At 44.9% G+C, this 21,056-nt stretch overlaps 1 protein-coding gene across 1 annotated transcript in view; it reads left to right on the forward strand.

The window, feature by feature from the left end:
• LOC134395260 (netrin-4-like) overlaps positions 1–21,056 on the forward strand; it is a 65,289-nt gene that overhangs the window by 9,772 nt on the left and 34,461 nt on the right. The window contains exons 2-3 of the mRNA XM_063121394.1: positions 1,554–2,095; positions 12,614–12,877. Of these exons, the coding sequence (XP_062977464.1) occupies positions 1,554–2,095; positions 12,614–12,877 (806 nt within the window). The remainder of the gene's footprint in view (positions 1–1,553; positions 2,096–12,613; positions 12,878–21,056) is intronic.

Below are 21,056 nucleotides of genomic sequence, written 5' to 3' on the forward strand. Positions count from 1 at the left end.
AAATGAAATGGGGCTGTTGTTGCTTTCCGGTTTCATCGATAGGAATGAAAAGAAGCAGCCTTCTGTTTGGTTTTTGGGGTGGGGATTGGACATTCTCTGTCTTCCATCTCCTGCCATTCTTGTATCATTGAAGAAATTCATTTGACACCCTGGCAAGTTTATTTATGAAGCAGAGCTGTGCAAAAGTTTACAATCATTCTTAGGCTGCATCCAAAGCCAGGTAGCCTTGTACACATTTGCTGTATGGCTCATTCTAGAGCAGCCTTCCCCAACCCGGCATCCTCCCAGATGTGTTGGACTACAACTCCCATCATCCCAGTCAGCTTGCAACAGGTTGGGGAAGGCTATGTTAGAGCACATCATGCAAGAAAAGTGAAAAACAGGTTTTTCCCTTTGCACAGCCTGGGAACTGCTACAGAACGTGGTCATTATCGCACTCTGTGGACTCTTCCGCTTAAACTCTTGCATGGTTGTTTTTAGAACAGGGTTAACAACCATTTTCTTTCAGTTCACATTACTCTAACTGCATCCCAGTCTAGACCAGTGGTTTTGTCTAGACAGTTTAGAAGTGATTTCCCACCCACGCACTTGAAACCCTTGGTGGATGGGGAAATCATCAAATCATAGGCCCTGCGGCAGAAGCATCCAGATGAAAGGTACACTCTGAAACTTGCTTGACAACCGCCAAGAACAGAGATTCCACAATCTCCCTTGGCAACTTATTCCACCGAGGAACTGCTTTCATATTTATGAAGTTTTCTCTACAGCTTAACCTAAACCATTACTTTGGGGCATTGAAATGCCCTGAGTTACGTGCGGCATATACAGAAAAGGCATAGGCAGTGCTTGATCTAAGGGAAGGATGTCATGGCCTGTGGCTGAAGGGCGGAGACAGTCTGGGTCCCATCCAATGCATAGTCAGAGTGTGAGGTCAAAGGTCAAGATGAGACTGAAGTGAAATCCAAAGGGCATAATTGAGGACACCAGCAAGATCAAAGAAGTGAGGGAGGAAAAGAAACATCATTACAAGTTCAGGAAACATCGAAAACAAATCTAGAAGCAGGACCAAAATGTAGCCCAGAAAGGCAACTATAATTGATTTAAGCTACTTTTACTCAGTCCTTCATCACAAGCACTCTCAGCGCAGCTGATAAATTGGAAGGCTGTCCTCTGCTCCTTTTATTCCCACAACAACCCTAGCTAGAGTATAACTAGAGTGACCAGATACAAAAGAGGGCAAGGCTCCTGCAGTTCTAGCTGTTGTGATGAAGAGGGAATTTCACCAGGTGCTGCATGCATACCAATGGCACCTGCTGAAATTCCCTTGTCTATGCAACTGTTAAAGACACAGGAGCCCTGTCCCCCTTATCATTCGGTCACTCTAGAGAAGGTCCAAGGGGCTGACTCAATAGAAGGCAGCTTCCTATATTCCTAGACTGGGATGAAGTGTGGAGTTGGGTGTTTGGTAGGGATCTATGGTTAGGCTTTCTAATACAGAACTGCACAGGATACTGATATGGCGTAATATTGTTTCCCTACTGCTCTTATTGCAGATTCAGTGAAGCTACGAGCCTTCCGTTGTGACCGACACTCCTGCAATCCTGCCGTTGGGAATCTAGCAACAGGCAGAATGCCCATCACACTTACCACTTGTGGGCAGAACAGCACAGAACTTTTCTGCTTTTACCCAGACCACAACCTCCTCCACCATGCCTCCCAAGGTTGTGGGCAGCCCAGGTGCACCAAATGCAACGCCAACCAGCCTGATAACTCTCACCTCCCTTATGATATGACCGATGACTTCTTCCTCAATCCTGGCTCCTGGTGGCAGTCCGCGCAAGGTGTACACAGGGAAGAGATCAGGCTGGACTTGGAAACGGAGTTCTACCTGACCCATGTCATAGTAGTGTTCAGATCTCCTCGACCAGCAGCCATGGTATTGGAGAGGTCCCAGGATTATGGGCAGACGTGGAGGCCTTACAAATATTTTGCTGTCAACTGTACAGCCACTTTTGGGCTTCTAGATGATACCATTGAGGAGGGATCTCTGTGTACTTCCAAGTATTCAGATGTGGTGCCTTGCACCAGAGGGGAGGTAAGTGAAATATGATCACGCTTTCAACGGCCACTAAGAAATTATGCTTGACAAAGTTAGGAATTTCTTCAAAAGCACCTGGCCATTTGCAACTAACACAAAGGGTGGCCATGTATCCTACTTTATGGAGGACAGCCCTCCGTTGAAGGGCTGCTGGAACACAGTCCTGTATTTGAAGTCACCTTCTCTTCGAATGGCTGTCCACCTGACATCCACTTCAGAGATAAAGAACCATAGGAAGAGAGAGCTGGGCACTCTCTTTAGCTATTCCAACTTCTTTAGCTATTCCAACTTCCAGCTGGAAAAGATCTGCAAAGGGATTAGTCACTCCTAAAGGCAAGTGCCCAAATGTTATGACTAGGCCTGTCTGTTCAGCATTTCGCTGAACTTGAGCTGCAGAGGAGATAAAATGCAGAGGCAACGGTGGAGGGAAGCAGTTAACCCCAGCAGAATAAACATGCAGATAGCACCACCAGGTTCTGCTTCCCCAGAGGAAAGGCTCAGAGCAGGGCAGCTGGAAGTGGTGCAAGGAGAATCTGGCTTTGTTGTGGGGAGGCAGAATGGGGAACAAGTTCATGGATGTCACTCCGCAAAAGGAATCCTCTGCTAACCAGCATATTAATGAGTCATGTCAGCAGGCTTCCTTTTATTCATCCTTCCCCCCCCCCTTTTTGGGTGTGTGTGTGTGGGACAGCTTGTAAACTCGCCAGCAATAAGCCCTGTTTTTTCTAGCGTAATTTCTGCACTTCCTGTCATGCAGTACAGCAGATACTGAATAGATTTCTCATCCTTGCATTATTATATAAATCTCGTAAGAGCATATGAAGAGCCATGCTGGATCAGACCATCTAGTCCAGCATTCTGTCCACACAGTGGCCAACCAGCCTTCCATGGGAAACCCACAAGTAGGACATGAATGCAATGCCACCTTCCAGCTCAGGTTCCCCAGGAATTGGCATACATAGACATACTGTCTCTGACACTGAAGGTGCATATAACCATTAGGACTGGGTGCCATAGATAGCTTTAATCTTCCATGAATTTCTCCAATCCCCTTTTAAAGCCATCCAAATTGGTGGCCATCACTACCACTTCTGATAGCAAATTCCATAGTTTAGAGAGATCCCTTTGGAGCTCTTCACAATCCATTTTTGATTTAACCTCCCTAAATAATGTGGTGTCATCAGCAAATTTGGCCACTTCACTACTTTCTCCTAATTTCAGATCACTGATGAGTAAGGTTAAAAGCGTTAGTTCCTATACAGATCCCTCTAGGACCCCATAGTTTATATTCCTCCATTGCAAGAATGGATCATTTCCTCCCTATTCTCTGCTTTCTGTTCTTTAACCATGTACCAATCCATAAGAGGATCTATCCTCTTATTCCATAACTGCTACACTTGCTCTGGAGTCTCTGACCTGGTTCGGATGACACAATGATAAATGAGCGGGGTGGGGAGGAGAAGTCAACCGTCTGTTGATTATTGTATTGTGTTGTGTGTGGGGACGCACACAATGGAAACAACATGGAAAAACAATGGGCTGCTCAGTTGCTTATCAAATAATCAATTGATTAAAATATTGTATGTCCGGCTCTGTTGTATAATCTCCCCCCCCCCCAATCGAGTGCACTATTCCATAGGTCATAGAGTTCTCCAGCAGGAGTGGCTGAAAACACCCCGGCTGCTCCTGTACAGCTGGCAGAACTCGCAATGGCTGATGGGATAGGGCCGGGAGGACAGAGGGAGGAGCACCAGCCACCCAGAAGGATGCCGGGACTTCCAGCCATGTGATGGGGGGTGGAGCAACATGTGTGGGGAGTCGCAGCAAAATAATGCATGGTGAGTGTGCTATTCCCCTCTGCATTGCCTAATATGTCGTCCAAACCCACCCTCTGAATCAGATCATCAGTCCATTTAGTCTAGTGTTGTCAACACTGACTGGCAACAGCTGTCCAGGATTTCAGTCTAGGGGCTTTCTTAGCCCTTCCTGGGGATGCCAAGGATTGAACCTGGGGCTGTCTATACGCCTTCAAATCCCGTAGTGGCTGCGAATTGGCTCTGCGTTGGTTATATGATGCAGTCGCAGCCCCCCAGGGCATTTCCCCAAAGCCACAGTGTAAAGAAGTTGTGGAGGTATTTTGACTTTTCCCTTGGGAGCCAGATCAGCATGGCTCTTCTGTCATGTGACCTCACTCAGGGGTCAATGCAGGACATTCACGGGCAGAAGGCAATCCCTGATTAGTAACCACAAGCCTGGGCACAAAGTGGGTCGGCAAGCTGAATGGCCACTGGAAAGCTTGCATTGCCTTCTACAAGGGGATTAGCTGCTGTCACCCTGCAGCAGCAAAAGCATGGGTTTTTTGCAAAAGCAGTGGCAACCCAGCGCCATCAAGGCAGCCCCCTAACTCCTTCTGCATGGAAAGCAGCTGGTCTACGACTGAGCTGCAACCCCTCCTCTAGCTTTTATAGGGAACTCAATGATCTCCCATCCAGGCGCTAATGAGGACCGCATCCATTTAGCTCCAAAAATGCTACAGCAACAGCTGTTCCCAAGGCTATTCAAGGAGCTCAAAGGAAGAACTTTACACTTTTCTCAGTGGTCTGTTTTATGGCATGTGTTAGAGCAGTAGCTGATAAGCTTTCTTCTTTTCCCAGCCAAGTTCATTCTAGGTAACTAGTTCAAATCTGAGATTGGCAAGCTCTGAATGCAATTTCTATTCAATCGCTCTGTGTGTGTGTGTGTGTGTGTGTGTGTGTGTGGCCATGGCTAGACCAGGCCTATATCCTGGGATTGTCCCGGAATCATCCCTGTGCATCCAAAGGACACACAGGGGATACTGGGAGCAGGCAGGTACGACCCCTCCATTTGCCTGGGATAATCCTTAGGTCTAGCTAAGGCCTGTGTGTGTGTGTGTGTGTGTGTGTGTGTGTGTGTGTGTGTGAGAGAGAGAGAGAGGGAGAGAGAGAGAGAGAGAGAGAGAGGGAGAACCAAGCTTGATGGATCATGATCCCAGTGCCCAGACATCCACACCACCTGATCATCATGGAGACCTTTGCAAGATAAATTTGCTACTGTGTGACAGCAAATTTGCAGAGCAATTAATTGCTTACACATTGCCATCATCTTATTGTTGGATATTCCTTCCCAATCCCAAATACAGTGATTGGTCCTGAGGAAAACCCACCCACCCAATCAGAATGGGTAAAAGATCTTGGAAGATCTGGTTTGTATTTATTCTTCTTTTTGCCAAGTGGTGAATTGTCACAACATTCTCACTCTAATCCAGTTGAGTTATTTCAAATTGTACAAGGCAATGTGTTACATAGCAGTCTCCCTTTGATGGAGGGGTAAAACCCTTGTTGGATGGAGGATTGATGTAACTGTTTTTTAGACTTCTTCGTGGATAGAATCACTTATGTCTTTCCTGATCTGGATTCTACTGTTGAAACACAGTCTATATCAAAGGCTGTAGCATAATTTTGTGTTTAGTCTTTCCCCAATGGCATTGCTGGCTACGAATGATGGAAACTGTAGTCCGAGAGAGCTGGAAGACACCAGGTTGGGGAATAAACCTGGTTTATTTAACTAGGGCAGCCTTCCTCAATCCATGCTGGCTAGGAATGATGGGAGTTGTAGTCAAGCATGTATTATAGGAAGAGACTAACAAATATAACAAGAAAATAAACAAGGATTAAAGGATGACATTGGATTCTGTTACAGTATATCTTTTATACTTATGCACTGTAATTGTTTTAAGTTTTGGACTGATGATAATTTGTTCTCTTGCCTATACGTCATCTCTGCTCTGCCTTCTGCAAACATTCACATTGTTAATGTAACATGTGGAGAACGGATGCAGGATTGCACCCTCTGAATACATCCCTGATCTGTGCATCCACAGGTGGCCTGTGGCATATGCAGACGGCCATTTTGTTGTGTCATCCAAATATTCGTGACTGCGGCTTGTCATGTTGTCCAAACCTGGTGGGGGTGAATTCTGCAAGGGTTAAATAACCCTCACATAACTCATGGCGCCACATTATTTAACGTCAAAATGATGAGGGAAAAACACTACGTAAAACCAAAAAAAGGAAGAGATAGTCTCTAGTGTTAAAAAGTAGAAAAGATTTAATCTCTTTATACTGATATCTCAAACGTTTAGAAATGTATTGTTGTAACAAGACTTTTTGAATAAAAGCTCGATGTTTCGGATCTGCCGATCCTTCTTCAGGAGCTGATATAACAGAATAACATGAACTACCAAAAAGTCCAAATGAAGCAGTCAAGAACTTTTGACTGCTTCATTTGGACTTTTTGGTAGTTCATGTTATTCTGTTATATCAGCTCCTGAAGAAGGATCGGCAGATCCGAAACATCGAGCTTTTATTCAAAAAGTCTTGTTACAACAATACATTTCTAAACGTTTGAGATATCAGTATAAAGAGATTAAAACTTTTATACTTTTTAACACTAGAGATTATCTCTTCCTTTTTTTGGTGCCACATTATTTAAGCCACAGTGATTGTGCAAACCGGTCATTCTTTCTGGAGTGAAGATGACCCTCTCAGCCAGGAACCCTGCCTAGCATGACCAGATACGAAAGATGGCAGAGCTCCCGCAGCTTTAACTGTTGGGATGAAGAGGGAATTTCACCAGGTGCTGCATGCATACAAATGATGACACCTGCTGAAATTCCCAATTCAATACAACTGTTAAAGATACAGGAGCCCTGTCCTCCTTTTCATATGGTCATCCTAGCTAAACTACTGGGCATTTCCAAAAAGTACATTTAAAAGAAACATTAACTGTATTGCACTGCCAGCAATTAGCTGAATTACACAATTTCTATTTAAAGAGACGTTGCAGTGTCCAGCAGACCCAAAGCATACAATTTTGCTGAATAAGATGTAGCCTAGGATCTATAGATGTGGTAGGTAGAAGCCAAAGTGGTGATTCACTTACTAGGCATTTTGTGGTTGTGCCCACAGCAGTTTCTCAAATTTTTACATTCCTAATGTCCCAAAAATGTTGGGGTCCCCTGATCCAACTTCTATAGAATAAGCTCTCTGCTCAACTAAAACAAGCCTTGGGGTGGGGTGGGGGGAGAGGGAGAAGAAGACAATGGGTAAATAGGAATGAGTGAGAATTTTGTTTCACTATGATTTTGATAAGCATTTACAAAAACTTGCAAAGCTTTTCATATCTGAGGAAGAAAGAAATTAAGATTTAAAAAATTACAATGCATGAGAAAACAACACTTACTGATTCATCCTTCCATATGGGTAAATGAATTCACCCATTTTAACATTTTTTTAAAAATATATATTTACTTTTAAATTTACACTTAGCCCTCCAGGCAGCTTTAAATGAAACCTATTAACACTGGACCACTTCCAGTATTTATTTATTTGAAAGATTTATTGCCACCTTTTAGGGAAAACCCTTCCAAGGCACCATACAAAATGTAAAACCATAAAAAAAAACACCCAGCAAACCAATGATAAAAGCAATACAAAAAAACCCCAATATGTGCACACCAGATATCCCCATGGAATTAGGGTAACCGTATGAAAAGGAGGACAGTTGTATTGAAAAGGAAATTTCAATAGGTGTCATTTGTATATATGGGGAACCTGGTGAAATTCCCTCTTCGTCACAACAATTAAAGCTGCAGGAGCTATACTAGAGTGACCAGATTTAAAAGAGGGCAGGGCACCTGCAGCTTTAACTGTTGTGATGAAGAGGAAATTTCACCAGGCCCTCCATATATACAAATGACACCTGCTGAAATTTCCTTTTCAATAGAACTGTTAAAGATAAAGGAGCCCTTTCCTCCTTTTCATATGGTCACCCTACATGGGATGGACTCTGATAAAGAGGCTAGGGGGACACTGATGTAAAATGTCCACTCCCCAGTTCTCAGATGTTATTGCCTGCTGCTTTACTGATTTTTTTTTAATGTTTCAATAGCACACAGGAAAAATAGCCAGAAATGTGGTACCTTAGCAAATGTATTCTAGATATCTTTTGCTTAAAATTATTCTCACAGGCCACGAGCCTTTGGATGGCTATAAGTTGGAAATATAAACTAATTCTTACCTCTAGACCCATTAGAGGTTGCCTTGGTGGCACCCAGAGCTACATATAAGGAGCTCTGTGTAAAGCCCTCCCAAATGAGATTAGGGGCAGATCCACACAGAGGCTTCGGGACGCCCTGAAGGCGCTTTAGGGCGCCCCGAAATCGATGATGTACACCCTACCTTAACCGTTCCAAGAAGAAGAGGAGGAGGAGGAGGAGGCCCCGCATCGCCCCTCGCGGGGACGGGATGAAGAGTTGCCGTGCCCGGCGGCTTCGCCGGGAAATCAGCTACCGCCCACCTACCCGCCGGCCTCCTTTTGCCGGCGAAAGAGCCACCCGGGCCCACCCGGGTCGGAGAGCTCAGCGGAAGAAGCTGCCGCCGGCTTCTTCTGCCGAGCTCTATGACCCGGGTGGCTCTTTCGCCGGCAAAAGGAGGCCGGCGGGTAGGTGGGCAGCAGCTGATTCCCCGGCGAAGCCGCCGGGCACGGCAACTCTTCATCCCGTCCCCGCAAGGGGCGATGCCGGGCCGCCTCCTCCTCCTCCTCTTCCACCTCTTCTTGGAACGGTTAAGGTAGGGTGTACATCATCGATTTCGGGGCGCCCTAAAGCGCCTTCAGGGCGTCCCGAAGCCTGTGTGTGGATCTGCCCTAGGTGACCTCCTGTGTTACTTTGCTTTTGGCCTTTGTGGAAGGCTTTTCAAGCAAGTGTTTCCTGACTGACTAAATTCCAGCCAGTTTTATTGATATTTCTGCCTTTTTTCTTTTTCTCTTTTAGTAAATTATTTGCATTTTACTTTGGCCCTTTCTACACGGTTAGTTTTTCCTGGGGTCATCCCAGGGTCGGCCCTGTGCATCCAAATGACACACAGGGGATCCTGGGGTAAACCGGGGACAACCGCAGGGAAACCCTGGGCAAAGAGAAAATGGGTATTTCCTGGTTTTTCTGCAGTTCTGGGACCATCACGGGACCATGGGAGATGTGGGGCCACCTGCCCCTGCTTCGTCCCACCTCCTCGTGAGTAAACACGAGGAGGCAGAAAACGGGCATGGAGCTCTTCGGGCACTCCATGCCCATTAGGGCGGGGTGGGTGCGGGGTCAGGGGTTATTGTTTTTATTTCAACAACTTACATTTTTGTTGGAGCACAATTGTGCTCAATTCCCCTTAAAAAAAAATAAAATGGCGGGCGCGACAACCCTCCTTCCTCCAGGGATGTTGTGCGCTGTGTGTGAAACCAGGGGGATGATGTCGCGAGCAGAATATCACAAGATCCTCCCTCCCGGAAGGCTGGGAGGTGTAGAAAAAGGGCCTTTGTTGTATGTTGCTCTAAAATCTCTTGATCTGGAACGGCCACTTGCTCATTGCCAAAAAAGAGGAAATGCATTGCCAAAAAAGAGGACAAAAGAGGATGCAGATTGCATCAAAGCTGCATTTGCTAACAGATGCAAATTTAGAAATCATGACTATCATTTAAACAGAAATTCAATGCACCTCACCATAATGGGGAAGTCCAGGTGACCCATGTGCCAGCTCAGTCTGCTCTCCAGGTGCTAAGTCTTGATAGGCAACTTCAACGCCTTTGTGCTCGTCCTTCCGAAGGCTCTTTATCTTTAAAGCAGGCTTGGACCGGATAACCCTTCAAACCGAAGAGGGAGTCTGCCTTCTCATAGACGGCCATCCTCAGTAAAACAGGCCATGTGGCCACACTAGCTCCATGCAACTGTTGCCTCTTGGTACAACCATAAAGAGGAAGAGTGCACAAGCGCCTCATGCCAACACTTAAACACCAATTTCATGAGCATGTAATTATATGAATTTTGAACTTCAAATGGGGAAATCTTAATTCTCCTGATATTACTCAGAGGACCTTCTCTTCTGCTGCTCCCAGACTGTGGAATGGCCTGCCGGAGGAGATTCGTCAACTTGACAGTCTATTAGCATTCAAGAAAGCTATCAAAACTGATCTCTTCCAGCAGACCTATCCAGGGGGATTTTAGGATGCTTTAAGAATGCTTTTAGGATGATTTAACAATGTATATTATGTTCTTAATTCAGTTTTATGTATTTTATATTTACTGTTGTTCCCTGCCTTGATCAAAATGGAGTGGCGGGTAAGAAATAATAACAACAATAATAATAATAATAATGTATTTGTCCAGTGGTTTTGAATGTCGCCATGAAGAACCTCAACAGCGGGCCTTCCCTGTAGCAGCACCCACCCTCTGGAAAAACCCTCCCTCATGCGGTTTGGGAGAAGGAAAATGAAACAGCTTTTAAATGCCTCCTAAAAACATACCTCTTCACACAGGCTTTCCCTGGACTGTAGTTTATCTCATTTTATATTGCACTCTTAGCTTTTAACACTTTAAATTGATTGTATCCTTATTGTATTTTGATGGTTTTAATTGTGCACTGCTTGGAGAGCCTTGGCTATTGGGCAATATAAAAATGTAATAAATAATAATTCATATTTAATTCCAGTGCTTCTCTGTCAACAGTGGAATGGTGCTCTCTGCGCTGAATAAGCTGGTCTGTCCGCCTTTGTTTCCATTAGCCAAGCCGGGCCAGGCACGTGGACTGAGTAAACTTGGTCGCTGGCCTTTAATTCCGTTGCTCGCAAGAATGCTGGGCACCTGTGCGAAACAGAATGGCCCATTTGCACACGGCCCCATTCCTCAGGGGAATGCGGACAGCTGGCCGGAAAGGGGCTGTGTGTTGTTTTCTCAGGCTTTCATTGATCAGGGAATGTGTGAGCACCTGCACTGCTTACACAGGCCAGGCAGTTTGCCCATTGCTCCCATGAGCAAGAGACATCTCCGGTTTGGACCCTGGACTGTTTGAAAGTAGGCGTCCTCGAAAGAGGTTGTGAAGAAGTTGGGGAAAGGGGCAACAATGCACTGCCCTGAGCAGCAGAAGAAAGGCATGGGATTCATTACAGGCCTTTCTGCAATGCTCTTACAGCCACAGGTGCTTCCCCAGCTCCCACATCAGGCAGCTGATTCCCATTAATGTTTTTTTTTACAGGGTTTGCCTCACATGCGCTCTTGGCACATAGTGGAGGTAGTGACCAGGCGCCTGAACCTCCTCCTCATTCCTTCATCTTGAAAACAATAAGAAACTGGGGAAATGTTTTACATAGAACTGCTTTTTGTTTTGTTTAAAAAGAGGGATGGAGAGAGACAATGGCCATTTCTACACCAGCCCGAAAATGTAGACTGGTCATGGCCAAGTCCCTGTGCATCCAAATGACGCACAGGGACTCCCAGGAGGAAGGAGGGTCGAGAATGGGTTTCCCAGGGATAAGTAATCCCTGGGAAAACCTCATTCTTCCCATGGTCTCGGGATCGTCCCAAGACCGCGGGACGTATGGCCGCCAGTCCCAGCTTCTTCCCTTTCCCCACGAGTAGCAGGGATCAATAGAGGGAAGGAACAGGGCCAGGAGGAATCAGGGATGGGGGGGAATGGGGTTGGGGCTTCTTTTTTTAACTTACATTTTAGTTGGAACACACGTGCACGCATCTCCTTTAAAAAAAAAATTTAAAAAAATGGGGGCGTGACACCCTCCTTCCTCCCGCGATGTTGCGCCCGCATGTGGACTAAGGGGAGGATCTCACAATCAGAATATCGCAAGATCCTCCCCGTCCCTCTACACTGGTATGGTGTAGAAAGGGCCCAAATCTACTATAGAAATACTTCCTCTTCACTGATAAGAGTTGCAGATGGAGGTTGCTGCGACATAAAACACAGATGTCAAAAGTACTTTTTGCTGGCAGAACTCCTTGGTTTCTGACTCTGCAAAGTATATACATCAGGGGTGCACAACCTGCAGCCCTTGGGCACTCCATGTGCATTCCCCAAAGCTGGCAGGACCCAACCCACTTTTCCCCACATCCCAGCTGATCAACTAGGCTGTGGGGCAGGAGAGATGCTGTTCCCTGTTTCACTGCTGCTAGTAGTGGCAGTGAAACAGCCAACTTGATGGAAATCACTGGGGGACGGGAGAGGCTTTTATCTCCCCACTCCTCAGCGGTACCTAGATCTCAGAGATGTGTGTGTGTTTGTGGGGGGAGATTTGTGTGTATAGGCATGTGTTTGCATGCATGTGGGATTCCCAGCCAATATCAGATTTCTACATCCTCAAGGCTGAAACCATGGTTCATCCTTCTATGTGAAACCAAGCTTGAAAATGAATTTCTCCAGGGCAGTGGCTTGCAACCTTGAAGGAACCCTTGTTTCACTGAGTTGTGTGCTGCCGCCATGAAATGTTTGCACATTCTCAGCATCCTTCCTAACTACAATTCCCAGGATTCTTGGGGGGAGCCATGTCAAATTAAACTGCTCTAGAAACACTGTATGTGTTTAGCGTAGATACATCTTCTCTTTACCACGTATGGACGATGGTAGTTCATTGTAGATTTCTCTCTCTCTCTCTTTCCAGGTGATCTTCCGTGCCTTAACTCCTGCTAACAAGATTGAAGACCCATACAGCCCTGAAGCCCAGGACCTCCTGAAACTCACCAATTTGCGGCTCTTACTATTAAAGAGGCAAGAGTGCCCTTGCCAAGGCTCAGGGCTGCTGGAGAAACCACACAGATTTGCCCATTATGCCATCTATGACCTAATTGTCCGCGGCAGCTGCTTTTGTAACGGCCATGCAGAAGAATGTCAGCTTGCCAATGGGACAGGTGTCATCGACAATGTGGTGAGTATCATGTTATGCCTCCTTGTAGTATGAGAAGAAGAAGAAGCTATCTCTGAATATCTAATGCTTTATCTAATATCCCAACCTCATTAATTTTATCAATGCAGATAAGTTTATCTAGACTACATGCCTTTTAGTATGGACATAGTGAAATTTTCAAAGCAATAAAATAATACCTCTTTGAGCCTTTCTTAAATATAACTGGCTTATAGGTCACTATAGACTATAAGCTATTTGCTACCTCTAGTATCAGAGGCAGTATGATACTGCCTCTAGTTACTGGGCTACATGGGTGGGAGCGTGCTGTTCCACTCATGCCCTGGCTTGTGGTTTTCCCACGAGCAGCCGGTTGGCTCCTGTGTGGAACTGCTTCTGCCTGGTGAAGCTCTGTGTTTCAGTGACAAAAAGATTTATTTTTATTATATTTATTTTCATCCTGCCTTTAAGGATACAAAATCTTTCCAAAGTGTCTTAAAAGGAATTAATAAAATCACAGTAAGACAACATCAGAACATAACAATTCATCAGGATCCTTCCCACAGGGCAGTTGGTGTCCCTTGTATGTGTGTTCATTACATTTATATTCCACCTTTCCCTCAAGGAAGTCAAGGCAACAGGCATGATTTTCCCCACCATCACCAACACACACACCAATTCTATTCTCAGAACTGGCCCAACATTACCCTGTGACCTTCTTGGAAGGATGGGGATTGGAACCTGGGTCTCCCCAATTTTGGGCTGACATTCTAACCACTATGTTACACAGGTGCTGTGGGAGGGAGGGGACAGACTAGTTGGAGCAGCCTCTGAGGTCTTCCTTGGCTGGCTGCCTCCCTTGCTCTCTTGTTCCTCCCCACTGATGTGGACGGTCAAATTCCCTGGTCAGTCAGTCAGTCAAATTTTATTGCTTTTGGCCAATGGCCTTTGGATAAAACAAACAACAATACAATTATCAGCAACAAAGAAAAACAAAAGGAATTACAGAAGTTAATCATAATGCATATAAACATATTGCATGTAACACATGGTATACAAAATTTAAAAGTTTAAAAGTATGGAATAGCATGTCATAGGTGATCATATGTGATATCATATAACTCAGATATGGTCAGGTGTGATCATCTCTTTTACAGTTGATCCCCCCCCCTTCACTGCTGCACCTCCATTAGAGCAATAAGTAGTGGTGGGGCCAAGTAACAAGAAATGAATGGGGTAACCTGGTATCAAATCCTTCCATTGCTGAGGGGAGTCAGGGAAAAGCACATAGAATGGTCTTTCTAGAATCCCTTAACCTTGTTTATTTTAACCATCTGACTTGGAGCTTCTCTGGATTTTTTTTTAAAAAAATCCCGCTGCCTAGCCAGGGCCTTCTGCTTCCGCTTTCTTTCTGGGATTGCAGTCCATTGACATGGGCGACCAGGTGGTTTGAATCTTAATTCTTCCTCTCTCTCCCTGCATGCTCCATTCACTTCCATTGAGACAGAAGCCTGGTTCGGATGACATATTAGGCAATGGAGGGGGGAATAGCACACTCACCGTTCATTATTTTGCTGGTACTCCCCAAATGACATGTTGCCCCTCCCTCCGTCGCGCAGCTGTAAGTCCCGGCATTCTTCTGGGTGGCTGGTACTCCCTCCCCGTCCTCCCGGCCCTATCCCATCAGCCAGAGCGAGTTCTGCTGGCTGTACAGGAGCAGCTGGGGCGTTTCTGGCCGCTCCTACTGGAGAACTCTATCATCTATGGAAAATGCACTTGACCCGGGGGGGGGAGGGGGGAGGGAGCCCTCCACACGGCATTTTAATCAATTGATTATTTGATAAGCAACGGAGCAGCTCATTGTTTTTCCACGTTATTTAAATGAACAAAATAACATATTGTCTACTGTGTGTCTGTTGTGTGTCATCATCCCCCACCACAACACAATAATCAACTCAAAGGACAGTTGCCTCTTCCCCCTGCCCCCCCCCCCAGTTGATTATCATGTAATCTGAACCAGGCCAGTGCCAACTAGTGGCAGAATTATTATGCAACTCCCAGTTTACACACTGGGAAGTCCTGCATTTTCCAGGTATTACCACATTATCTGTGGTTCTTTTAAAAGCAGAATTTCCAGGGTCTAGGGTGGGGGATATCCTAGTTGTTGACGATGTCATATAATTGACCTGCAAACTTCGATGAGTGGCCAATCACAATAAATTACTTGTTTAGAGGAGCCCTTGATTTGTACATAGAAAGAGTGAATTAGAGGTGAAAGAGAGCTAAAAGAGAATCCAGAATTTACTGGGATAAGTCAGACTATAGGTGAAAATAGAGTTTTAATCTTTGGTGACTATGGGCAGAGTTCACCATCCAACAAAGAAATACAGTAACTTATGCAGCTTCCATGAGTCAGCAAGGTGGTATTGTTTGAAATATCCTGGCAATTGTTGCTTGTGCCAAGAAGGATCACAGAATACTAGCTCTGGGATAACATCTTTAAGGTAACTTCTAAATCTCAATTATGTTGACAAGCTCATGGATTACCTGGTGAAATTAGGTTGGAGAGGTGTTTTCTTGTGATCCTGTACATCAATGTAGCCAATTTAATTTAATGTAATTCTGAATGGAGTGCTAAGCATCTAAAACACTTGCTTTCACATATCTGGCCAAACTCAATGTATATGAAATATTTGTTTTTAATTATGAATATTTTTTAACATGGATGTAGTACTAACAATGCATTGGTTGCTATAGGGTCTTAATTTTTATTTATTTATTGAAAGAAATGTCTAGAGGGAATGTTAAACCCTCTTCTGATTAACAGTCACTCTCAGTTCCAACCTTATTTTGGCCTCTAGAGAAATGCCAGATTTGCAAGGAGTCTGGGAATTAGTCGTTTTTTGGATAAGCTGGGAACAAGTTTATAATTACATCTAAAGCAAAATGACAGAATGAGGGCAACTTTTCAAAGCTCCTTTGAGTTTTGTGAATTACTTTTACCTACATGTACCATATCTATATCTATCCTTTTTCAGTTTATCTTTCCCAGCAGCTTAGACTAAAGTTGGATAATACGGATCTGGCACATGGTGACATAACTGGCAAAATGCCTGTCACTGTGACAGGTAGGATGCTTGTGGAAAGAAGCAGTGCTTCTATTTGTATTCAGCTCCCTCACCCTAATGGGGGTGGGGGTTAATTCCTTGGCCATGTTTATCCTACCTAAGATAAACCTGTAGCCACATCCATGGCCCTGAAAAGAAGGTGTGTACGGTTGGACCTGTAGATGTTCAATTGCACCACTCATGAGATCCCTTTTGGAGTAGGCCAAGCCACCCTGTGTGTGTGTGTGTGTGTGTGTGGTGGGTGGTGGTGGGAGGTTATCGTGTAGGGTTTGTTTCCACAGTATGTCCCCAAATGCAACACTCTACGTTGCTTCATAGGACTGTATGCTAGGCATTCACATATATGAGAAAAAGTGAAGGGGAAACTATTGTGTTGGGAGCTAAATCTACCCCTGGAGATTCAGCACAAGGGCAGGTTTGCAAATTGGGGCCTGTTTATTTTGCTGTGGCGAGAGATCCTTGATAGGAAATGATACCCAGTAGCCTTCCCGACCAATGAGAAGCTCAACAATCATCTTACCCAGGCAGAATATGCCTAAGCATCTTGTACCACAAGGGATCCTTTATTTATGTATTTAGTTGTTGTTGTTGTTTTAATCCTGCTTCTTCTCTTTAGAAAGTGCCCAGACTGGCTAACAACACTCCACATTATTTATTACAAAAAAACCCAAAACAATAACCTGTCACTATTTGGGCTGTGCACAGACACACACACCCTGACTCACCTTGGAGGCCATTTCAGAGCCTCTGAATGGCCACAATTCAACTTGGGGCACTTCAGGGGGGTCCTGCCTCACCTTGGCGCCAGAGCAAGATTTCCCCCCACCCCCCGTGACTCAGCTTTGCAGGTTCCTGGGTGCTAGCCATGTGGCTAGCGCCCAGGAAAGCTGGGCGCAAGGCCAACCAAGAGTCCATGGGACTCCTGACTCCCCATTCCCCACTTGTAGCCCCCTCACCCTCCCATTCACAGCCCCCTTGCCCCCTGCCACCCAACACAGATCTGCAGCTGCCGGGACTTACCAGTAAATTGTATCTTCCTCCCAGAGAGCCACATTTTATAGTTAAGATCACGGCAGCTCTCTGTTTTTACTATATCTATGGCAGGGATGGCACAGCAGTGTGGCTGTGGTGGCAGGAGGTGAGCAGGGAGGGAGAGGGAGGTAAGTCCAATGGACTCACAGTACTGATCTGCTTTGACCTTGGGGCAGGGCACCTCGGGCCAACCCAGCACCGACTCAGATGAGGAATTCAGCCCGACTCGCCTCTGTTTCAGAGATTTGGCCTGAGGTCGTGCACAGCCCTAATTACTACTTTTAAAAGATTTTCAATATAAAAACAACAGCAGTTATTAAAATAATTAAATAGAGGGGGGGTGTAGAACAGAGAAAACAAACAAACAAAATTAAATTAATTAACCAGGCAAACTAAATGCCTGACAGAATAAAAAGATCTTAGGGTGCAATCCAGTGCATGTTTAGACAGATAAAAGTCCTCCAATTCCCAGCATTCCCCAGCCAGCTATGCTGGGCATTGTAGGTTTTTCCCCCCTGTCTGAACAGGCATAGGATTACACCCTTAAGGTAGTGACTGAGATACATCGTAAGAGGAAGCCAGATAAATCTTCTGAGGCAACCTGGACACCATCTCAGATCCTGGAACAACCAAAGTCAAGTCTTAGAATTTGATAGCAGGATTTCTGTGGGAGCTTTCAGTGCCTACCAAGACTGCCGAAGTGGGCTGCTCTGTTGATTGGTGGTGACTGTGTGTGTGTGGTCTAGAACATGAGTGAGTTGTGATTTGTCCTATGCAAATATGTTTCCATCTAGAATGAAGAGGGAAAGCTGAGTATCCATGCTTCTCAAGTGCCTTTTTGAGGTCAATATGTGGCTGACTTCTTATTACAATGATAAGTCTACAAAGAAGTTTTCTCTCTTCTCAAAGTCTCAATAATTTCCTTCCCTGAGCATTGTCTTGTTGTATTTGGCAGAATCTTTCAATAGCATCTAGGAGGCTTTTATTTTTCACTGAGAACCAGACTAGCAGCTGTGCTATGATGATACTTTCGGACACAACTGTATCATGTAAAAGTGCTCTCACAAGTCCCCTGTTAAGAATGTCATATTGAATATAATATTTTGGCATCATTCATGCTTTGATTTTTTAGGGATTTTAAAATGGAAATTAACACAAATGCTTACATCTGTGTAATGTTTGTAGATAAAGATATGAAACCTGGCAACATGATAGCACTTAAGGAGGGATTTAGCCATGCCAGCTTTGAATCAGATCCATTCATGTCTTGATTTTTTAGGATTATTTTTTTAAAAATATCCCCACTCCAGCCTTCTCCAACCTGGTACCCTCCATATCTATTGGACAGAGCCCCCCCTTGCAATGGAAGCCCAAGCACTGAAATAAAGAGCCTGTCTGTGCCTGACTCAGGTGTAAACCCTTTCTCACTCACCATATTTATTATATTTATTTATTTATTTAAAGATTTTTATGCCGCCATTCAGCCAAAAAAGGCTCTCATGGCGGCTTACAAAAGTATTTCTTGACAGTCCCTGCCCACAGGCTTACAATCTAAAAGACATGACACAAAAGGAAAGGGGATTGGGAGGGAGGAGGAGGAAGGGGAAAAGGAAAGCAAACTCAGGCACTACAATCTTAGTTGGAAAGTTCAGCAGTTACAGGTGACAGCAGGAGGGAGGGGGCTCTCAGCTGGAGCTGGACCCAGGCACGGTGGAGAGGTGCCTGGCTGCTGCTTCCTCCCTCTCTGGTGGCCTCTCCAGAGACAGTTGGTAGCAGGAGGGAGGGGGCTCTGAGCTGGAGCTGGACCCAGGCACGGTGGAGAGGTGCCTGGCTGCTGCTTCCTCCCTCACTGGTGGCCTCTGCAGTTACAGTTGGTAGCAGGAGGGAGGGGGCTCTCAGCTGGAGCTGGACCCAGGCACGGTGGAGAGGTGCCTGGCTGCTGCTTCCTCCCTCACTCACTGGTGGCCTCTCCAGAGACAGTTGGTAGCAGGAGGGAGGGGGCTCTGAGCTGGAGCTGAACCCAGGCACGGTGGAGAGGTGCCTGGCTGCTGCTTCCTCCCTCTCTGGTGGCCTCTCTACCATGCCAGCCAGCCAGCCCAGAAGCACTTTCACACAGTGGAAATGTGGATGCTAGACTTCTATGAGTCTGAGCAGAAACATGCTCCCTCTCTCCTTCCCCAATCCTCAACCAGAATTAGCAGCCAGTTAGTGTTTCTCACTCCCACAAACACTGTGATTGGAGGAGAACACAGTCATGGACAGTGCTGTGGCTATTCCTAATTGGTTAGCCACAGATGCCAATATCAAAGCTACTCCTCACCCCACTCAGTGTCTTCCAAATATGGAGATATTCAATTTACACACACACACACACACACACACACACACACACCCCAGGATAATTCCGGAGGCTTTAGACGCTCCGATTGAGCACGTCTCCGCTCTGATATTAATCGATGGAAGTGGCCAATCTCTGATCTGGGAGATCAAATGCTCTGTGGATGTTTGTGGTTACCAAATAATTCCAGGGTGGAGTGCACACCCCTAATCTCTACATTAAGAAAAACTGAGTTGCCTTACTGGGGCTTTGCTTCATGCTTCTTTTGTGTGATTGTAATGGGCTGCATTACATGGGCAGACATGGGGGAAGTGTAGGAGATGTGCAGGAAGTTGACAACGTGATCTAAAGGACCTGCAAACTTCTGTGAGTGGCCAGTTATAAGTATGCCATATGTTGTTGGTGTAGAGATGGTCTCTATGAAGAGTAGCAGTGGAGGGAGCAGAGAGTGTTGACAGGGGGAGGAGAAATGGGTAAGTTTGATAAGAGTCTGGAGTTCTAGAGAAGCCTGAATTACTCAGTTTGCTTTTGCTATTATTATCAATTATGTTTTACAGAAGCTAACATAATATAATTCTTGCATGACTTTAATTTTTTGAAATGTACAATTGCTCTTTTAGAACTGCACTTCCTTTTCTTTTCTTTTTTTATTATAGAACTTATTTATTTAAAAAGCCATGGCATCATGGGCCATCAGTCTCAGCTGTAAAGACTAAAATGCAGAAGATTGCTGCATGACAAGTGTTTAAATCGGAGCTTTGGGAGGAAAAATGGAAAGAAAATTGGACATTATAATGAAGGCAGTGATGTGGAAAATTTATTTTTCAGGGATATTTAGAAGGTTCTTCCGATTCATGTTCCAAAGCAGCATTCAATCGATTAAACCAAGAGCAAACAACACTAGTTAACAACTGAATTCATTCTGTTTCCTTCTTTGGCTGTTTGGCTCTCTAATGGAATCTAAAAGCCAAAGTATTTAATGCTTTCATCTTGGCATAGCTTGTCATTATGCAGTCAAGGACTCCTTTCACAACTAATTTCATGTCCCTCTAGATCTTTGTAATTCAGACTTGCTTTCTTCTGAGGTGGAAATGCCTGACTTCCATTTCATTGTTTAGCCATGGAGGTCAGCATGACAGAATTAACAACAACTGTATGAATTTCACAATATTTTAAGTAAAATTCTGAGCCGCCACACCTTAATCTGGTCTAAATCTAGGATTCAATTTAGTATCATAGCAACAAAGGATGTTATTAAACTCTACCCATGACAAATATGGACCCATTTAAGGAATGAGTCGATAAGAGGGAACCAAACTGCTATATAAACTCTTTATGATGTCTCTTAAGATGAATAACATGCTAAATTAATACAGCTGGTAGAAGAATGAACGCTCTGCCCATTGCAAGAGAAAACACATCACCACCCACACTATTGGCATAGTGATTGTAAACTATCACTGGATTTCTTCATTTTTATTTGTTTTCCACTACTTGATCTGCCACTAAATGACTTCATCCAGCAGAGAATTAAATTGTTTTGTTTAACTAAAATTCATAAATTGGTCATTTCTCAGAATTCAACGGGAAGAATGCATCCTGGAATGCACACTGTTACCCCACAGCAGCGAAACCGCAGGGATTAAAGGCAACATAGTGGCAATGCGACGCCATGAAGGCAGGGCCTAAATCTCTTACCTTGCTT

This window comes from Elgaria multicarinata, chromosome 3, assembly GCF_023053635.1.
Source record: "Elgaria multicarinata webbii isolate HBS135686 ecotype San Diego chromosome 3, rElgMul1.1.pri, whole genome shotgun sequence".
NCBI classification, from domain to species: Eukaryota; Metazoa; Chordata; class Lepidosauria; order Squamata; family Anguidae; genus Elgaria; species Elgaria multicarinata.